The 14,510-nt window shown below is 44.5% G+C and overlaps 1 protein-coding gene across 4 annotated transcripts in view; it reads right to left on the minus strand.

Moving 5' to 3' along the window:
* Nsun2 (tRNA (cytosine(34)-C(5))-methyltransferase Nsun2) overlaps positions 1 to 14,510 on the minus strand; it is a 159,546-nt gene that overhangs the window by 130,099 nt on the left and 14,937 nt on the right. For all 4 annotated transcript variants that reach the window (XM_075672634.1, XM_075672627.1, XM_075672617.1 and 1 more), the window contains exons 6-7: positions 12,905 to 12,976; positions 7,796 to 8,017 (exon numbers count right to left, since the gene is read on the minus strand). In XM_075672634.1, the coding sequence (XP_075528749.1) occupies positions 7,796 to 8,017; positions 12,905 to 12,976 (294 nt within the window). The remainder of the gene's footprint in view (positions 1 to 7,795; positions 8,018 to 12,904; positions 12,977 to 14,510) is intronic.

Genomic DNA, 14,510 nt, shown 5'->3' on the forward strand with positions numbered 1-14,510 from the left:
GAGATGGTGACGCTTCGACGGCCCAAGACACATTTTGTACGTTTTCTATTGTGTAATGTTTTGAGACAGCGACAGGAAACCAAAACAAAATCGAGCTGAAGAGCAATGCTGGATGCCATTGGAGTGAAACGTGGCGCTCACATCGCGTGGCCTGCAGCAGGGAATGGCGGCGTGTTTGAGGTATCGCCTAATAAAAGCATGCAATACGCTTCCAACGGCACTATGCCCCGCGTGCTGTAAAACAGATAGTTGAAGATGCTTATTGCAATAGGGAAAGCGGCGATAGCTGTGAAGGTGGCATGTGGCTACCTGGGAGATTTGCTGGTACCAAAATAAGAAACCGAGTGAGCACCGGCGTTATCACGTCAGATGGGTAGGCGAGTATCGCGGGGAAACTGATGCAGCGGGAGGCTACTGTTCCTGATCGCGCACACCTTGCACCTTTTCTTGTGTACCTGGGATCTAGTGGCCGGAAAACATACTACAGTCGACTCCCGATAATTCGAAGCCGCTTAATTGGAATTTTCGGTTAATTAGAAGTGAAGTGCTGGTCCCGTCAGTTTTGCATGTAATCCTATAGAAGAAATCGCTCGATAATTCGAAGTCCTCATCCAGTAATATTGTTTAATTGGAAGTTAATTTTCAGCCGGGATCTTCGAGGTGACCGTCATTCTTGTGCAATTTTTCAAGTGTTGCAACAGTTCCGTGCTCCGTGTTGGTGTCATCGCCACCGCAGCCGCCCGCAACGCCATCCTTCTTGGAGCGGCGCGATTATTCATTGCTACGGCTGCCGTGGCCTCCGCGATCAACTCTGGCGGGAGGCGAAGCGGCACCCGCCGGAGGCCACCCGCGGCTGCCGCATGTGGCCGGAGCTGATCGCGGAGGCCACGCAGGTGCCATAGGTGCACGCAACGCTGCATACTGGCAGTGGCGAGATTGTGCGAGATTAGTCTTGCAGCGTGCGCAGCGTATGCGTGTGCTGGTCGAGCGCCTTTGTGCGGGAAGCTCGTAGGCTAGGTTGTTCCACGAGTGATTCGGAATTGACTGTACCTAGTTGCGCAGTTTATAGCCATGGCAAACCGCGGCTCTTATCGCACGCTCGACCTGGCAACGAAAGTCGAGGTTTTGAAGGAAGTTGAGAAGGGAGGTGCCGCCAAACAAGACATAGCGCGGAAGTACGGGATCAAGCCGAACACTAAAAATCAAAGGAAATGTATTACTTTCATCTATTTTCTTCCTGTTCTAAACGAACAGATATATTATGGAACAAGTTGAATTCACTTATAGGACGGAGCGACAGGAAGGAACCGGTGACAGAAATCTTGCACGGTGGGGAAACAGTCAGTGGTGACCGTATGGTCAACGTGTTTAACAACTACTTCGTGCAGCGAGATTTTGACACTGGGCCACGTGCATCCTACACAGCTCTAGATCCTCAAAATGCAAATACATTCTTTTTGGAAGCAACAGTAGAACATGAAGTTAGCGCTGTTTTCTTGGCGTTAAAAAACAGCCGAAGTTGCGATGCTGATGGGCTGCAAGTAAGGCCAGTAAAATACGTAATAAATAAAATTGCTCCTGTGCAGACATATATATATAACTTATGGTGTTTTTCCATCCAAAATGCAAGTGGCTCATGTAGTGGCTTTATATAAGAAAGGAGACAAAAAAGACGTCTCAAATTATAGACCAGTGTCGATACTGCCTGTATTTTCTTAAGGGTTCGAGAAAATAATCTATAATCGACTATATCCTTTCTGCAACAAGCACGTGATAACGAAATGCCAGTACGGATTTATAAAAAATTGATCAACAGAACTAGCTCTTCTCGACCAGAAAGAATATATTAAATATATTGGAGAAATTTGAACAAAAACAATTGGTTCTTGGTGTTTTTGTTGATTTTACGCAAGCCTTTGATTACATAAATCATAAAATTTTATTTGAAAAATTAAGTCACTATGGCATTCGTGGGCTTCCCCTGATGCTTCTGAAAAGTTATCTTTCGGAAAGACGTCAGTTTGTGTCAATGAATGAAATGGTATCTGACAGAAAGCAAATAATCTCAGGAGTACCGCAGGGTAGCATTCTCGGGCCTTTGATCTTTAATTTATATATAAATGACATAGTCCATATATCTTCAGAAGGTAAAATTGTAATTTATGCTGACGACACTAGCATATTTGTTTTGTCTTCATCAGATGCCGAACCTTTTCATAAAGGTAATGCCATTTTAGAGGAACTAAGCACGTGGGCAGATAATAACCAATTAAAGATAAATACAAAGAAAACAAAGGCTGTGATGTTTCATTCTATAGGCAGGAAGGTTTCAGTAGTACGTAACCTAGTTTATCGCTGCTCAGAGATAGAGCTAGTTAGGTCTATTAAAGTACTTGGTGTGCATTTTTCAGAATCACTGCAGTGGGATGAGCATATCAATGCGATATTACAAAAGTTAGGTGCAATAACGGGAATTCTGAACAGAAGAATAAGAAGAATAAAATGGGCTGGGGTGCGTTTGGCAGGCATTCCCAAATCATGAACAGCAGGTTGCCATTATCCCTCAAGAGAAAAGTATATAATAGCTGTGTCTTACCAGTACTCACCTACGGGGCAGAAACCTGGAGGCTTACTAAAAGGGTTCTACTCAAATTGAGGACGACACAACGAGCTATGGAAAGAAGAATGATAGGTGTAACGTTAAGGGATAAGAAAAGAGCAGATTGGGTGAGGGAACAAACGCGAGTTAATGACATCTTAGTTGAAATCAAGAAAAAGAAATGGGCATGGGCAGGACATGTAATGAGGAGGGAAGATAACCGATGGTCATTAAGGGTTACGGACTGGATCCCAAGGGAAGGGAAGCGTAGCAGGGGGCGGCAGAAAGTTAGGTGGGCGGATGAGATTAAGAAGTTTGCAGGGACGGCATGGCCACAATTAGTACATGACCGGGGTTGTTGGAGAAGCATGGGAGAGGCCTTTGCCCTGCAGTGGGCGTAACCAGGCTGATGATGATGATGATGATGATGAACAGAAACCGCTACTTAATTCCGAAGTCAATAAAATTGTTAATCTATAACGCCCTCTTCGCTTCCTATCTAAACTATTGTCATTTGGTCTGGGGGACTACAACACAATCGAATTTCTCGCGGCTATTAGTAATGCAAAAAAGAATTTTGAGAATAATTGAGAATGTGCCACTCTGGCATTCTACTGTGGAGCTCTTTAAAAAATTTAAAATAGTGAGAGTACAAGACACATATGAGTATAAATTGTTGCGTGAATATCGCCTTAACTATGACTGTCATAATTCTATCTTCATGGGTTTGGTGAATCTCCATTTGAAGGAAGCATCATATGCCACTAGAACAACAGAAATATGGAATGTTCCATATTGTCACACTGGCTATGGTCGGCAAATGCTCCAAAACAAACTTCCACGTCTACTAAATGAGTTCAATAAAAAACAAATCGATATTCGCGAAGCAACATTATCTGACTTGTACACATTCTTTCTAGCCTAACATTGACCACTAGAGCTTTTTACGATTTCTATTTAAATATATTGTTTCAATGTCACTATTACTAAGCGTATATTGTTATGAAATGTGCTGTCATTCGATGCTGAGGTGAAGTAAAGTATGTTAACGCATGATGCCCTACGTAGGACAGTAACTAATGTGTTTAATTTTATGGTTTTGTCAAGCTTTATGGCAATGTTGTGCTTAATATGATGGTTTTGTAAATGTGTACGACCATGTGAACAGGACGTGTGTGCCTCTGCTGTTGTCTTTGCCAGCGTGGGGGCGAAGGACTCCCTCAAGCCATCCTTGAATGGCTTTTCCCTTCGCCTCCCATCACATGTATATGTGATAAACCAATAAAGAAAGAAAGAAAAAAGAAAGAAAGAAAGAAAGTACGGGATCAAGCCGAACACGCTCTCTAACTACATCAAGAACAAGCGCACAATAATGGATGCATTTGAGAACGACAAGTTCAAGACTTCTCGGAAGCGAATGCGCACCGGCGCTTACCCAGAGTTGGAGAAGGCTCTGCTGGTTTGGATTAGGGAGGCCAGGAGCAACAAACTTCCTCTCAGCGGAGACATCGTTGCGATGAAAGCCCGAACGCTTGCAGCAATGTTGGGGATCGATGACTTCGTTTCGTCAGATGGATGGCTGACGCGCTTTAAAGATCGCCATGACCTGGTTTTCAAGAGCGTGTGTGGTGAAAAGGCGTCCGTTAACCAGGAAACATGCGCCACGTGGAAGGACGGAAAGCTGCGTGAATATCTCGCCGAATACAGACCGGAAGACATCTTCAATGCAGATGAGACTGCACTCTTCTATCGGCTTCTACCAGAGAAGACCCTGACATTCAAGGACGACGACTGTGCTGGGGGCAAACGCAGCAAGGAGAGAGTGTCGGTGCTGATCACGGCAAACATGACTGGCACGGAACGATGTCGGTTACTTGTGATCGGGAAAGCCGCGAAGCCGAGATGTTTTAAAGGCGTGAAGACGCTGCCTGTGGACTATGAGGCGAACAAAAAAGCGTGGATGACGGCCGAAATCTTCAAGAGCTGGATAAGCAAATTGGACTGCAAGTTTGCTGCTTCGAACCGCAAGGTGTTGTTCCTTGTCGATCACTGCAGTTCTCATGTGAATGTGCCAGCCTTGAGTGCAATACGCCTCGCATTTTTGCCTGCAAACACAACGGCTGTTTTGCAGCCAATGGACCAAGGCATCATCAAGAATGTTAAAGTCCTGTACAGGCGGCACCTCCTCGAGCGCATGATTTTGTGTATGGATAGCTCCACAAAGTACGAGGTGAGCCTGCTTAGTGCCATCCACATGTTGGCGCGAGCATGGGATCGTGTGAAGCAAGAAACAATCGAAAACTGCTTCAGGGCTTGCGGTTTTGTGGCAGCTTCTTCGGAGGATGCCTCTGAAATTTCAGCGGAGGAAGCGTCAACAAGCGAGCTTGACGGCACTGATTTTGGTGAAGCTCTCGGGGACGTCAATTTTGAAGATTACGTCGCCGTAGACAAGGCGGTCGAAACGTGCGGTGCGCTGACGGATAGCGAAATTGTAGAGATTATTCGGCCCCAGGAAGCGACCCAGGAAAGCGACGATGACGTTGAAGGCGAGCCGCAACCTAAGGCTGCCGATGTAGCTGCGGGCCTTGACCTTGCGGAGTGCTTCTTTGCCGCTGAAGGTAACGCGGAAGAAGCGTTCCGCCACATCTACAGCCTGCAGAACTTGCTTTCAGCAGCGCGATTCAGCAAGAAGAAGCAAAGCAAGATGAGCAACTATTTTTCTTAGAGAAAATACTCTATTTCGCCACAAATAAAGTGCTGTTTTTTGTGTTTTGTGCTTAATTGGAAGTTCGTTTAATTCGAAGTTTTTTGCAGTCCCCGTGAACTTCGTATTAACGGGAGTCGACTGTACCATATTTATTCGAACCTAGGCCAATAGTTTTTTTCAAATAATCATATGCCAAATTCTAGGGTCGGCTCAGATTTGAGGATTTTAAAGAATGCGCAGGTTGCAACTTAAAGTAATAAACATGGTGCAGAGCTAGCGTCATCTAGAAAAGTCAGTATCGCAGCCCCTATTAGTCGCGTCAGTAGCCAACTTAAGTACACGAGCAACATTGCTATTTTGACCTGTGTCATATTGGCGTGCGGCGTGGTGTTATTGTAATGACATCAAACAGGCAATGCCACTATAGTGCCGGCTTCAAACGAAAAGCTGTGCTAGCCGCAGAGGCATCGTCAAACCTTGACCCAGGCGGGACTTCAGCATCTATGAGAAAAGCGTCGGGCAATGGGGGACGCTTTTTGCGTGTGCCGCAACGGGGAGATGACAACGATAAGGAAAATAATCGCACAATAACAGAGATGAGTTCACTGAGATTGCGCCGCATTTCGATGCATGCGAGCCGTGCCACACTGTCTGCACATGCATGGGCACGCGAACGCAAGCTTGCGTGCGTCCGTAAGCGTGCGTGTGGTCTGGGCTATAGACGAGGCAAGCAGCAATGGTAATGTAGAGTGAACTCAGCATGTTTATATTAAATAAATGCTGTTTGCATTATATGAACGCTGTCCTCACTTTTTTCTTTTCTTAGGCCTATGTTAGAGGTAAGTTTTTTCTTATTTTTCTGGCTTCGGACATTCGGCGGTCGGCTTAGAATCGGGGCCGGCCTAGATGCGAGTAAATATGGTATGCAATCACAGTCTGCAGCAGGGAACGGCAGCGTGTTTGGGTTATCGTCTATTAAAAGCGTGCAGTATACTTCCAACAGCACTATGCCCCACGTGCTGTAAAACAGATAGGTGAAGATGCTTATTGCAATAGGGTTGGCAGCGATAGCTGTGAAGGTGGCGTGCAGCAACCCAGGAGGAGGTTTGCTGGTACCAAAATAAGAAACTGTATGCATGCTGTCGTTTTCACGTGATATGGACAGGCAAGTATTGCAGTGAAGCAGCCACAGCAGGAGGCTACTGTTGTCAATTGCATGCGCCTCACGCATTTTTTTGTTTACATACAACCTAGCTGCCGGGAAACGTATCATACGATCACAGTTTAGCAATGCACTGAACGTTGGTGCCAAAATATCATGCTTTCCAGGAACGTATGAGCTGGTAAAAAATAAGCATAACACAATTCAGGCCTTTTTTTGTGTTCGTGATCGTAAACATTGGCGCCGGGAAATTCACGTAATGAGATTGGATCATCCAAGGTTTTACTGTACTGTCAAAAGAGAGAGAGAGAATAAACTATATTCAGAACAACACGCAAGCAAAACGAGCATGGCTAGCTTCTCTGCTCTGCAGCTGGTGGTCCTTTCAGTCCAGTGGCCTTAGCTGCCCTTGCTCAGTCGACTAGTTCAAGCTGGTCCAAGGAGTTGGAGCTGGACAGCATTGCTTCCCATTGCCATGTGGTGGGATGCATTATGGGTGCAAGCACACATAAATACATTTTGCAACTGCCACGTACCCAGACTGACCAAACATGAAATGCCGCAGATATACCAGAGTTTATACATAGAACCTACATGAAGATTTCTGAGCAACAAAACTGCATCTTAATGCAAACTAAGTGTTGCTTGCACAAAATTGGTTTAGTTTGTGCATAGAAATGTGGCATGTCACTCACGATGTGCCTTGCGCACACACATCGAAGCACTTGACATTGCAGAATGGTCTTTAAAATATTGAGCCCAACGCTAACCCTAAAAGCCTGTGTTGCTTGCCTTGTCCAGTCGCGAGACCGTGGTGTGCCTCGCAGGCATTGAAGTGCTTAATGTGTGTTTTTATTCAGGATAAGGTAAAAATTGATGCAGCAGGGAAGAAACCAACCTCTGTGGCTTTGTGCCGTGCTGCCATCAGTGCACTTGTACTGAGAATCACGTGTGACTGTGCTTGGACATGTGTCTGTTACAATGCACAAACAGCCAACCATCATACATTAGCAAATCAGTCAACCAGGAAGAAGCTGTTAGATTTAAATGTGACTTTCAGCCTGCAGATCATTAAAATCCACATGGGAACGGTCTTGGAGCACAAAGTAAACATGTTCAGCATGGACTGCGGGCCTGTGAATTGCACAGTGATGAGTCATTCCACAATGTCATTCCGCATAGTGCAGATGTGGCATGCAGGGGTTTCGGTAAATCAAAACTGTAATGTAAAGATTTGCTCAAGTGTGCATTTGGTTTGGCCACATGCAGAACCTTAAAGGTTTTTCACAAAAAGAAATGCCATGTGCTGTGTCACGCAATTACTCGCCTCTTTGGAAAGATACATGTTTGGCATGGCAGCTGCATCATGATTAGTAACAAGGCAGCAGGTGGAGTGTAGCCGCTTAGCTTGATGCACCAGCATGTAACAGCGCTTGTTGTCCACATCATTGGCCACCACAACGCCTTCTGGGATCGTGTTCACATGCCCATGCAGCATCTCCATCACCTGAGCTGTTTTGGAGCCAGGAGCAGCACACATGTCCAGAACCTGCGCAATGCAATCCATTTTCACTTCTGTGCAACAAGTGCAAAAAGCTTCACACAAAATCTTGGCTGTGAAACTGAACGTTCCTAATCAAACACGCTTCTATAAACATGTCCACACTTTCCTGAGGTATGCAGCGCAACTACACATGGGTGCCATAAGAGAACAATGAGATACACAGCACAAACTACTAAGACACCCGATAACAGCTAGATAAATTTTGGATTGATAGGGCTCAACGTTCGACAGGGAATGTAATGCAAAAGGCTAGAAAGTTGGGCGAGTTGGTACGGTAACATTATCTTGGATTGTAGCGCAAAGTGAACACGGACATAGATTGTCTGCTCCTTCCTGTGTCCGTGTTCAATTCGCGCTACAATCCAAGATCATGTTTGACAGGGGCCTAGAGACAAGACACCGTAGCAGAGGGTATGTATTATGAACAGCCCCCATGAAGACCAATAAAAAAACTGAAAGCGCTGGAAAAGCACTGTGTTTTTTCTATCCTTGTATTTGTGTTCTAGCAAACTGATCATCAAGAATACCTTTTAGCTCACCAAATTTGCAATACTTTTGCACTGAGGATGGCTCTAGGCTGACCATCTGAGGTCCTTTAATGTGTAATTAATGCTTGGTATGTGAACATTTTTGGATTCCTGCCCTATTGGCGGTGCAGCCACCGTGGCTGAAAATGGGGCATGCAACCTTTTGCTCACCAACTGAACGCCACAGTCACTGCACCGCCGTAGCGGCTCTGAAAGCACCAGCAAGAAACAAAGATTGGCAAACGAATAAATGTCATAAAAGTTTTTACCCGCAGCAATAATGTTTTGTGTTGCTGATGCCGACTCTCCTATGAAAATAGAGATCAGTAAAATATGCTAGCAGTGAGAGTAAGGCTCTCAGCTGCAACATTAAGACGTTGCAGTAGATTTTTATTAATTCGACTCGAGTTAATTCAACTTCTTGGTCAATTCAATCAAGGTCAAAGGTCCCGGCCAGTGCCCATGCATTTCTATAGGGCCGAACTTTTGTTATTTTGATCATAAATTTGGCATTAACCATATAATTAGAACTTGACCAGTCAGCACGCATGTGCCTGACCCCTATGATTATCCAAATAGCAACCACTTTAGTGGCAGGGTCTATCTCAGTGGAGCTTAGACAGTGAATGCTTTCACAATGTTTGATTACGGTATTTACTTGATTCTAACATGCGCCTTTTCTGTCTTTTGTTTTCAGTAAAATTGGGATGAAAATAGCCTGCACGACGCAATCAAACATAATACCAAAACTGCCAATGAAGCATTTGTATGCTTTACTGCATAATATAGGTAGATTGCAGAAATGAAGCTGTCTTCAGAAAACAGTCCGCCGTTGTATAACACATGTTGGACCCCCGCCTCCCTTCTTTTGCTAAAAAATCACGTTCGATTTTTACCTTGTTTACAAGCTTTAATGTCATTGCTACGTTCGTTTTCCACTTTGAACACATAGAAAGTGTTTGATTCGGGGGCATGTTAGAGTTGGGAAAATAATGCCAAATGAATCAGTGTGTGTTTTGCTGTTTTTTCTGCATCTTGTTTAATTCGACCTACCAGATAATGCTATCAATCTTGTGTATCCAACCATGGTCAAATTAACGAAAGAACACTGCACTAGGTTTGTTTTCTAAGTGTGTCTTGGAGGAAGCTTGACCCCTTTCTGTTGCCTGCCAAATACACCAGTAAAACCTGTTGTGTGCTGGCATGCAGTACACAGTGCAAATAAGCTGCATATAGCCTGGCATACGAGACTGACGACTGTAGGTCAATGGCCTCTTCCAATTTTCTTCCACAAGGTGGCACTGTGTCTGTGCCGTGGCCAATGTGTAGCTTAGAGGCATGCACCACAGATTTTCCAAGCAGGGGCAGCATTTATGCAACTGACAGTAATCTACAAGTATTCATCAGCTTACAATTATTGATAGCAGACAAGCCAACCTTACATCTGAGGGATAAAGAAACTTTTATTTTACAGACTGAAAACATTCAAAGGAGAGCAACACTTCCCAAACACTTCTATGCCGGTGCAATAAAGCCATAAATAGAGGCACAGTGCAAGAGAGACATGAGAGAGAGAGAGAGAGAGAGAGAGAGAGAAGGAGATGGATTGTGGTTGCCCGTGCAGAAAAACTGCACTTACCGACAGGAACAGAAATTAAAAATAACTCATGAGATGCTGTTCAAATACATCATGTCCGACGATAACTGAGAACTCATTCTGCCTTTCATAACTTAGAACACTACACCACAGATTACTACAGGCTTTTGGCCATTCTTCCTCTTGTAAGGTCACCAACATTTGACCGCACCTCACACCATTCTTCCATTAATGCCCGGCACATATGAGTGTACAGCAATCTGTTAAGCTGCCCATTATGCTGAGGAATGCTGTAAGCTTGGCCACTCCTTCATGGCCATCAGCAAATGGCAGTCAAAACCTTGTCGCGATGGTGACCCATGCTTTATTGCTTTCACACAAACTCTCTGACGTGGCTTTGGGTTCCAGCCGTTCCAACCAGCCTTTCAACAAAAGTTTTGTTTTAATACCCAAAGACCCTATAGTGTTGTTGCGCAGACATTGCCTGTGAATTATGCCATTAAGCACATTACAGTCTACGGACCAATGCTGCGGCAGTTGTTGAACAGTCCACTTGACACATCCAAAACCATACCATGACCAGCTCGATCTGTCTTCCTCTCGAGTCGCCAGGATGGCTCTTTTTCCACTAGGAGGTGATTCCAGCCAATATGGATGCTGTGTGCCACCACCACATCGCCAAACCTCTGACGGGCGCAAAGTTCATGGCGTTTGAGCCTTGACTGCTCTGTGGAAATGCTGCTATGCCCAGTTACTCACTTGCCTAAAAAACATGGCCCTTGCATTACCATGGACAACCCAGGTTTTTTTAATGTGACACTAAATAGGAATATTAAGCTAAGCTATACTATTAAATTATGTTTTCAGAATGACGAGGAGCTCACTCTAAACATAAACAGATGCTTGGCAAGCCAGAAAAGAGGCAAAGCCAAAGATAGACGGTGCCTTCCTTGAAGTTCCAGCATCATCCAATCGTAATCTCATAGATTTTGACAGTGTCTCCTTTGGTTTAGTTACAGTAGAACCCTGTGTATATGTTTCTTAGGGGACCACGGAAAAGGAATGCATAATCTAGGAAAATATAACATCCATTAACGCTTGCGGCAATGCTACAGATGAGGCAAAAAAAGCTACTCTCACACAAAACTTTATTTTAAGTTGAATAGAAACCCAACAAACTATTGAAAACCTGCTAAATAACGCCTGCTATCACTGCTTGGCAGTTAGATTGAACATTAATATTTAAGGCCAAGATATAAAAACATCTGAAGAAATTCTTTATTTTTCATCAAAGTGTGCATAATACACTGAAAATAAGAATGTTCAATAAAAGGAAAGAAATGTATTGTGGAAACTTTTTCAACGATAGGTTTGTTGCCTGTGGGCAACACCCGGCTAAACACAGAAAGCGAGCTTCACCCCAAGCCACCTATGGCTTTGTATAGCACTTGCACAGACTGTTTTCATCGGATGTGAAACAGAGGTGCACAATACATTTCCTCTGCATTACTTGCGTGATACCACTACAGCCGGGGGCATTGCACCTGTTTTTCACCACTGGCCGTGCCTTTAAAAGAAAGCGCGTCCTGCACAAAACTTCTTCCTCGTCTGTTCCTGCTCTAATCCAGCAAATTACTTTTGCTGCCAATCACTAAGTGTTGACCAAAGGCATTTAGCCAATAACTCCCGAATCAAAACAAACTCGGCAAGGAAATGTTTTTTTTGTTAGTTGACTGCAGGTGGCACTTGTTCATAAAGGGATCAAACACTCTTTTGGAGCAGCTGTAGCTGTGAATCCCAATAAATGAAGCTTGTGATTTCCATCTGGTGCTAGGGTCGAACGCTTGATAACCGAAGCCTTTTTTAGTTTCTGCACAGCTGTGTACACCGAATTAAGAGCACTAGGGTGTATCTAAGGCGACGACAGTATCTGTGAGGCAACCGCTTGTGCCTTCTTTCACCTCTTCTTGGCTTTAAACGTTGTGAGCAATGTTGGGACCAACGACACATCCGCCAGGCTCAGCAGTTCAGATGTCCCGATGCCATTACTCGAGGACACATATTCACAATAGCTGACATGGGCTCCCATTTGTGTCTTAGCATGCTCAACAATGGCATCCCCCGACAGACGATGCTGCACCGGTGATGCATCACCAGTTTTTAAATGTAACAACCATGAAGAGAAATGAACAAATAGGAAGCTAACACATATAACTTCATGAAAACTAAGCGGTGCCAGAATTTCAGAGCATAAGAGCTAGGAAAACAGAACGAACAGGAATGTATCAATGAGGCTCGACTGTACTTGTTTGTTAGTTAAGAAGGATTGCACTGCATTTTAAATTAACCAAACTCCACCTGGGAAATCTAGACAAGTTTTTCTTTGGTAAAACAGCCCAAATATGATAACATACTTTAAAATCAATAACATCACATTAGCGAACTGCCAATGGGGTTTGGACAGAAAATTCAGGAGAGGAAGGCTTTGCCTTAATTTCTTCTGCTAGTAATCAATGTTTTTGCCAAGAAGAATGAAAATACTCTTCAAAGAATACTTCACCAGTTTACAATGATTTTAGCGTTTTTTTTAGAGCCCCTTATATGCACCTTAATCAAATTAGGCAAGTGTCTATGCATTTTTCTTCCTCAGAATATGGCTGGTAAAATGCAAATCAATCCTGTGACCTTGTGTGCAGCAGCAGAATTCCAGTCACTGAGTTACAACACATGTTGAAAAAGAAGACCAACCTTGTGGTGGGGCTGGACGTCAAGCAGAAGAGGTGGAATCATGCTTACTGCTTCTTGTCGTGTAATGTTACCCTGTTGGAAAAAGAAAACTCTAAACAAAATTTAAGAGACATTTAAAGGGACACTAAAGGACAATACTAAGTTGACGTGGAATGTTTAAGGGGGGATGCGGGGATCAGATTGCGAAAATCGCAAGAAAAATCGATTTTTGGCAACGACGCGTTTCGGTATCTGCAATGCCTAATCTACATAGTATCAAAATGGTTTGGCTGAAAACGCACTAAAAGTGCCCGAAAAAAATTAATTTATCAGCGCGTAGGGCGAGAAAACAGCACTAAATCGTGTAAAATCACCGCAGCTCGCGGAGCCCTAACTCGTCTTTCCCGCCACCGAACGCTGCCATCTTGGTATCGTTCGAAAGCTCGAAGTTTCGCCATTCCGTTTCTGAATTCCTCGATCGTCGCGATCTTGTAGCAAACACACAAACACAAAAGAAGTGCGGGTCTGCTAGAGGCGGTCACATGGGCCCTGCAATGAAAGCGAACCTCCGATTGGTTGCCGTGCTGAAAGGCGTCTCGCCATTGGTTGCTGCTGCAGCAGCGGGCAAGCTGGCAACCACAGCGGACCGCAGTTGTCTGCTTTGAAGACCACGCTGGCGTGTTTCTTCGTTTGACACTAGCAGAATTCGGATTTATGAAAGCTTCCAGGTCAGTGATGGATCATCGCTCGTTCGAAAAGAAATTTTCAAAGAAGTATGCCTTCGGAAAACGGGAGCGCAAGCCTCCTACTGCGAGAAAAAGACGGCGGCCAGCAGGAGAAGCGGAGCACCCGATTGTACACGCGCAGGTTGCAGATTCGCCTTTAGCAAGCTACATCTTCGCATTTGTATATTCTATTGTATCTTCTCATTTCTAATGTATGAGGGTGAGTCAAATGAAAGTGAACCAACCCGCCCAGCGCAATAATGGTTCGGTTCATTTTCTGCGAGGAATGCACGTAGCACGCAGGCATCTCTCATTTACAAAAGTGACACGCAGGTGTGAGGATAAATGTTCTTTAATGCTCTCATACGCTGGGTTGAACATGGTTGCTTGACATAATGGACTCTCCAAAAATTGAACAGCGGGGTGTAGTTAGGTTTCCGACAGCTGAAGGTGTTTCCCAAAAAGAAACCAGTCGCTGTATGGCTGCAGTGTACGTTGAACATTGCATTTCGTTGGCGACTCTGAAAGTTGCAAAGACAATCCAAGACCAGGCCAAAGCCACTGTGCAATCACCCCCAACATAATTGCAATGGTTGATGAGCTGGTTAGACCAGAATGGAGGATAAGCATCGAGGAACTGGCAGAGCATGTGAACATCAGTCACGGTTCGGTTCACACTATAATTCCCGAACATCTCGGTTATCGGCTCTTGTGTGTGCAATGGATGCCAAGATTAGGAACCATCACCAGAAAACGGAGTGGTTCGGTGCCGCCTTGACTCATATGATCCGGTATTACAATGAGGGTGACGACTTCTTGCCTGCAATTATGACCGGGGACGAATCATGGTGTCACTACTACGAGCCTGAAACACGACGGCAAAGCTTACAGTAGAAACATTC

Source organism: Dermacentor variabilis, chromosome 1 (assembly GCF_050947875.1).
Source record: "Dermacentor variabilis isolate Ectoservices chromosome 1, ASM5094787v1, whole genome shotgun sequence".
NCBI classification, from domain to species: Eukaryota; Metazoa; Arthropoda; class Arachnida; order Ixodida; family Ixodidae; genus Dermacentor; species Dermacentor variabilis.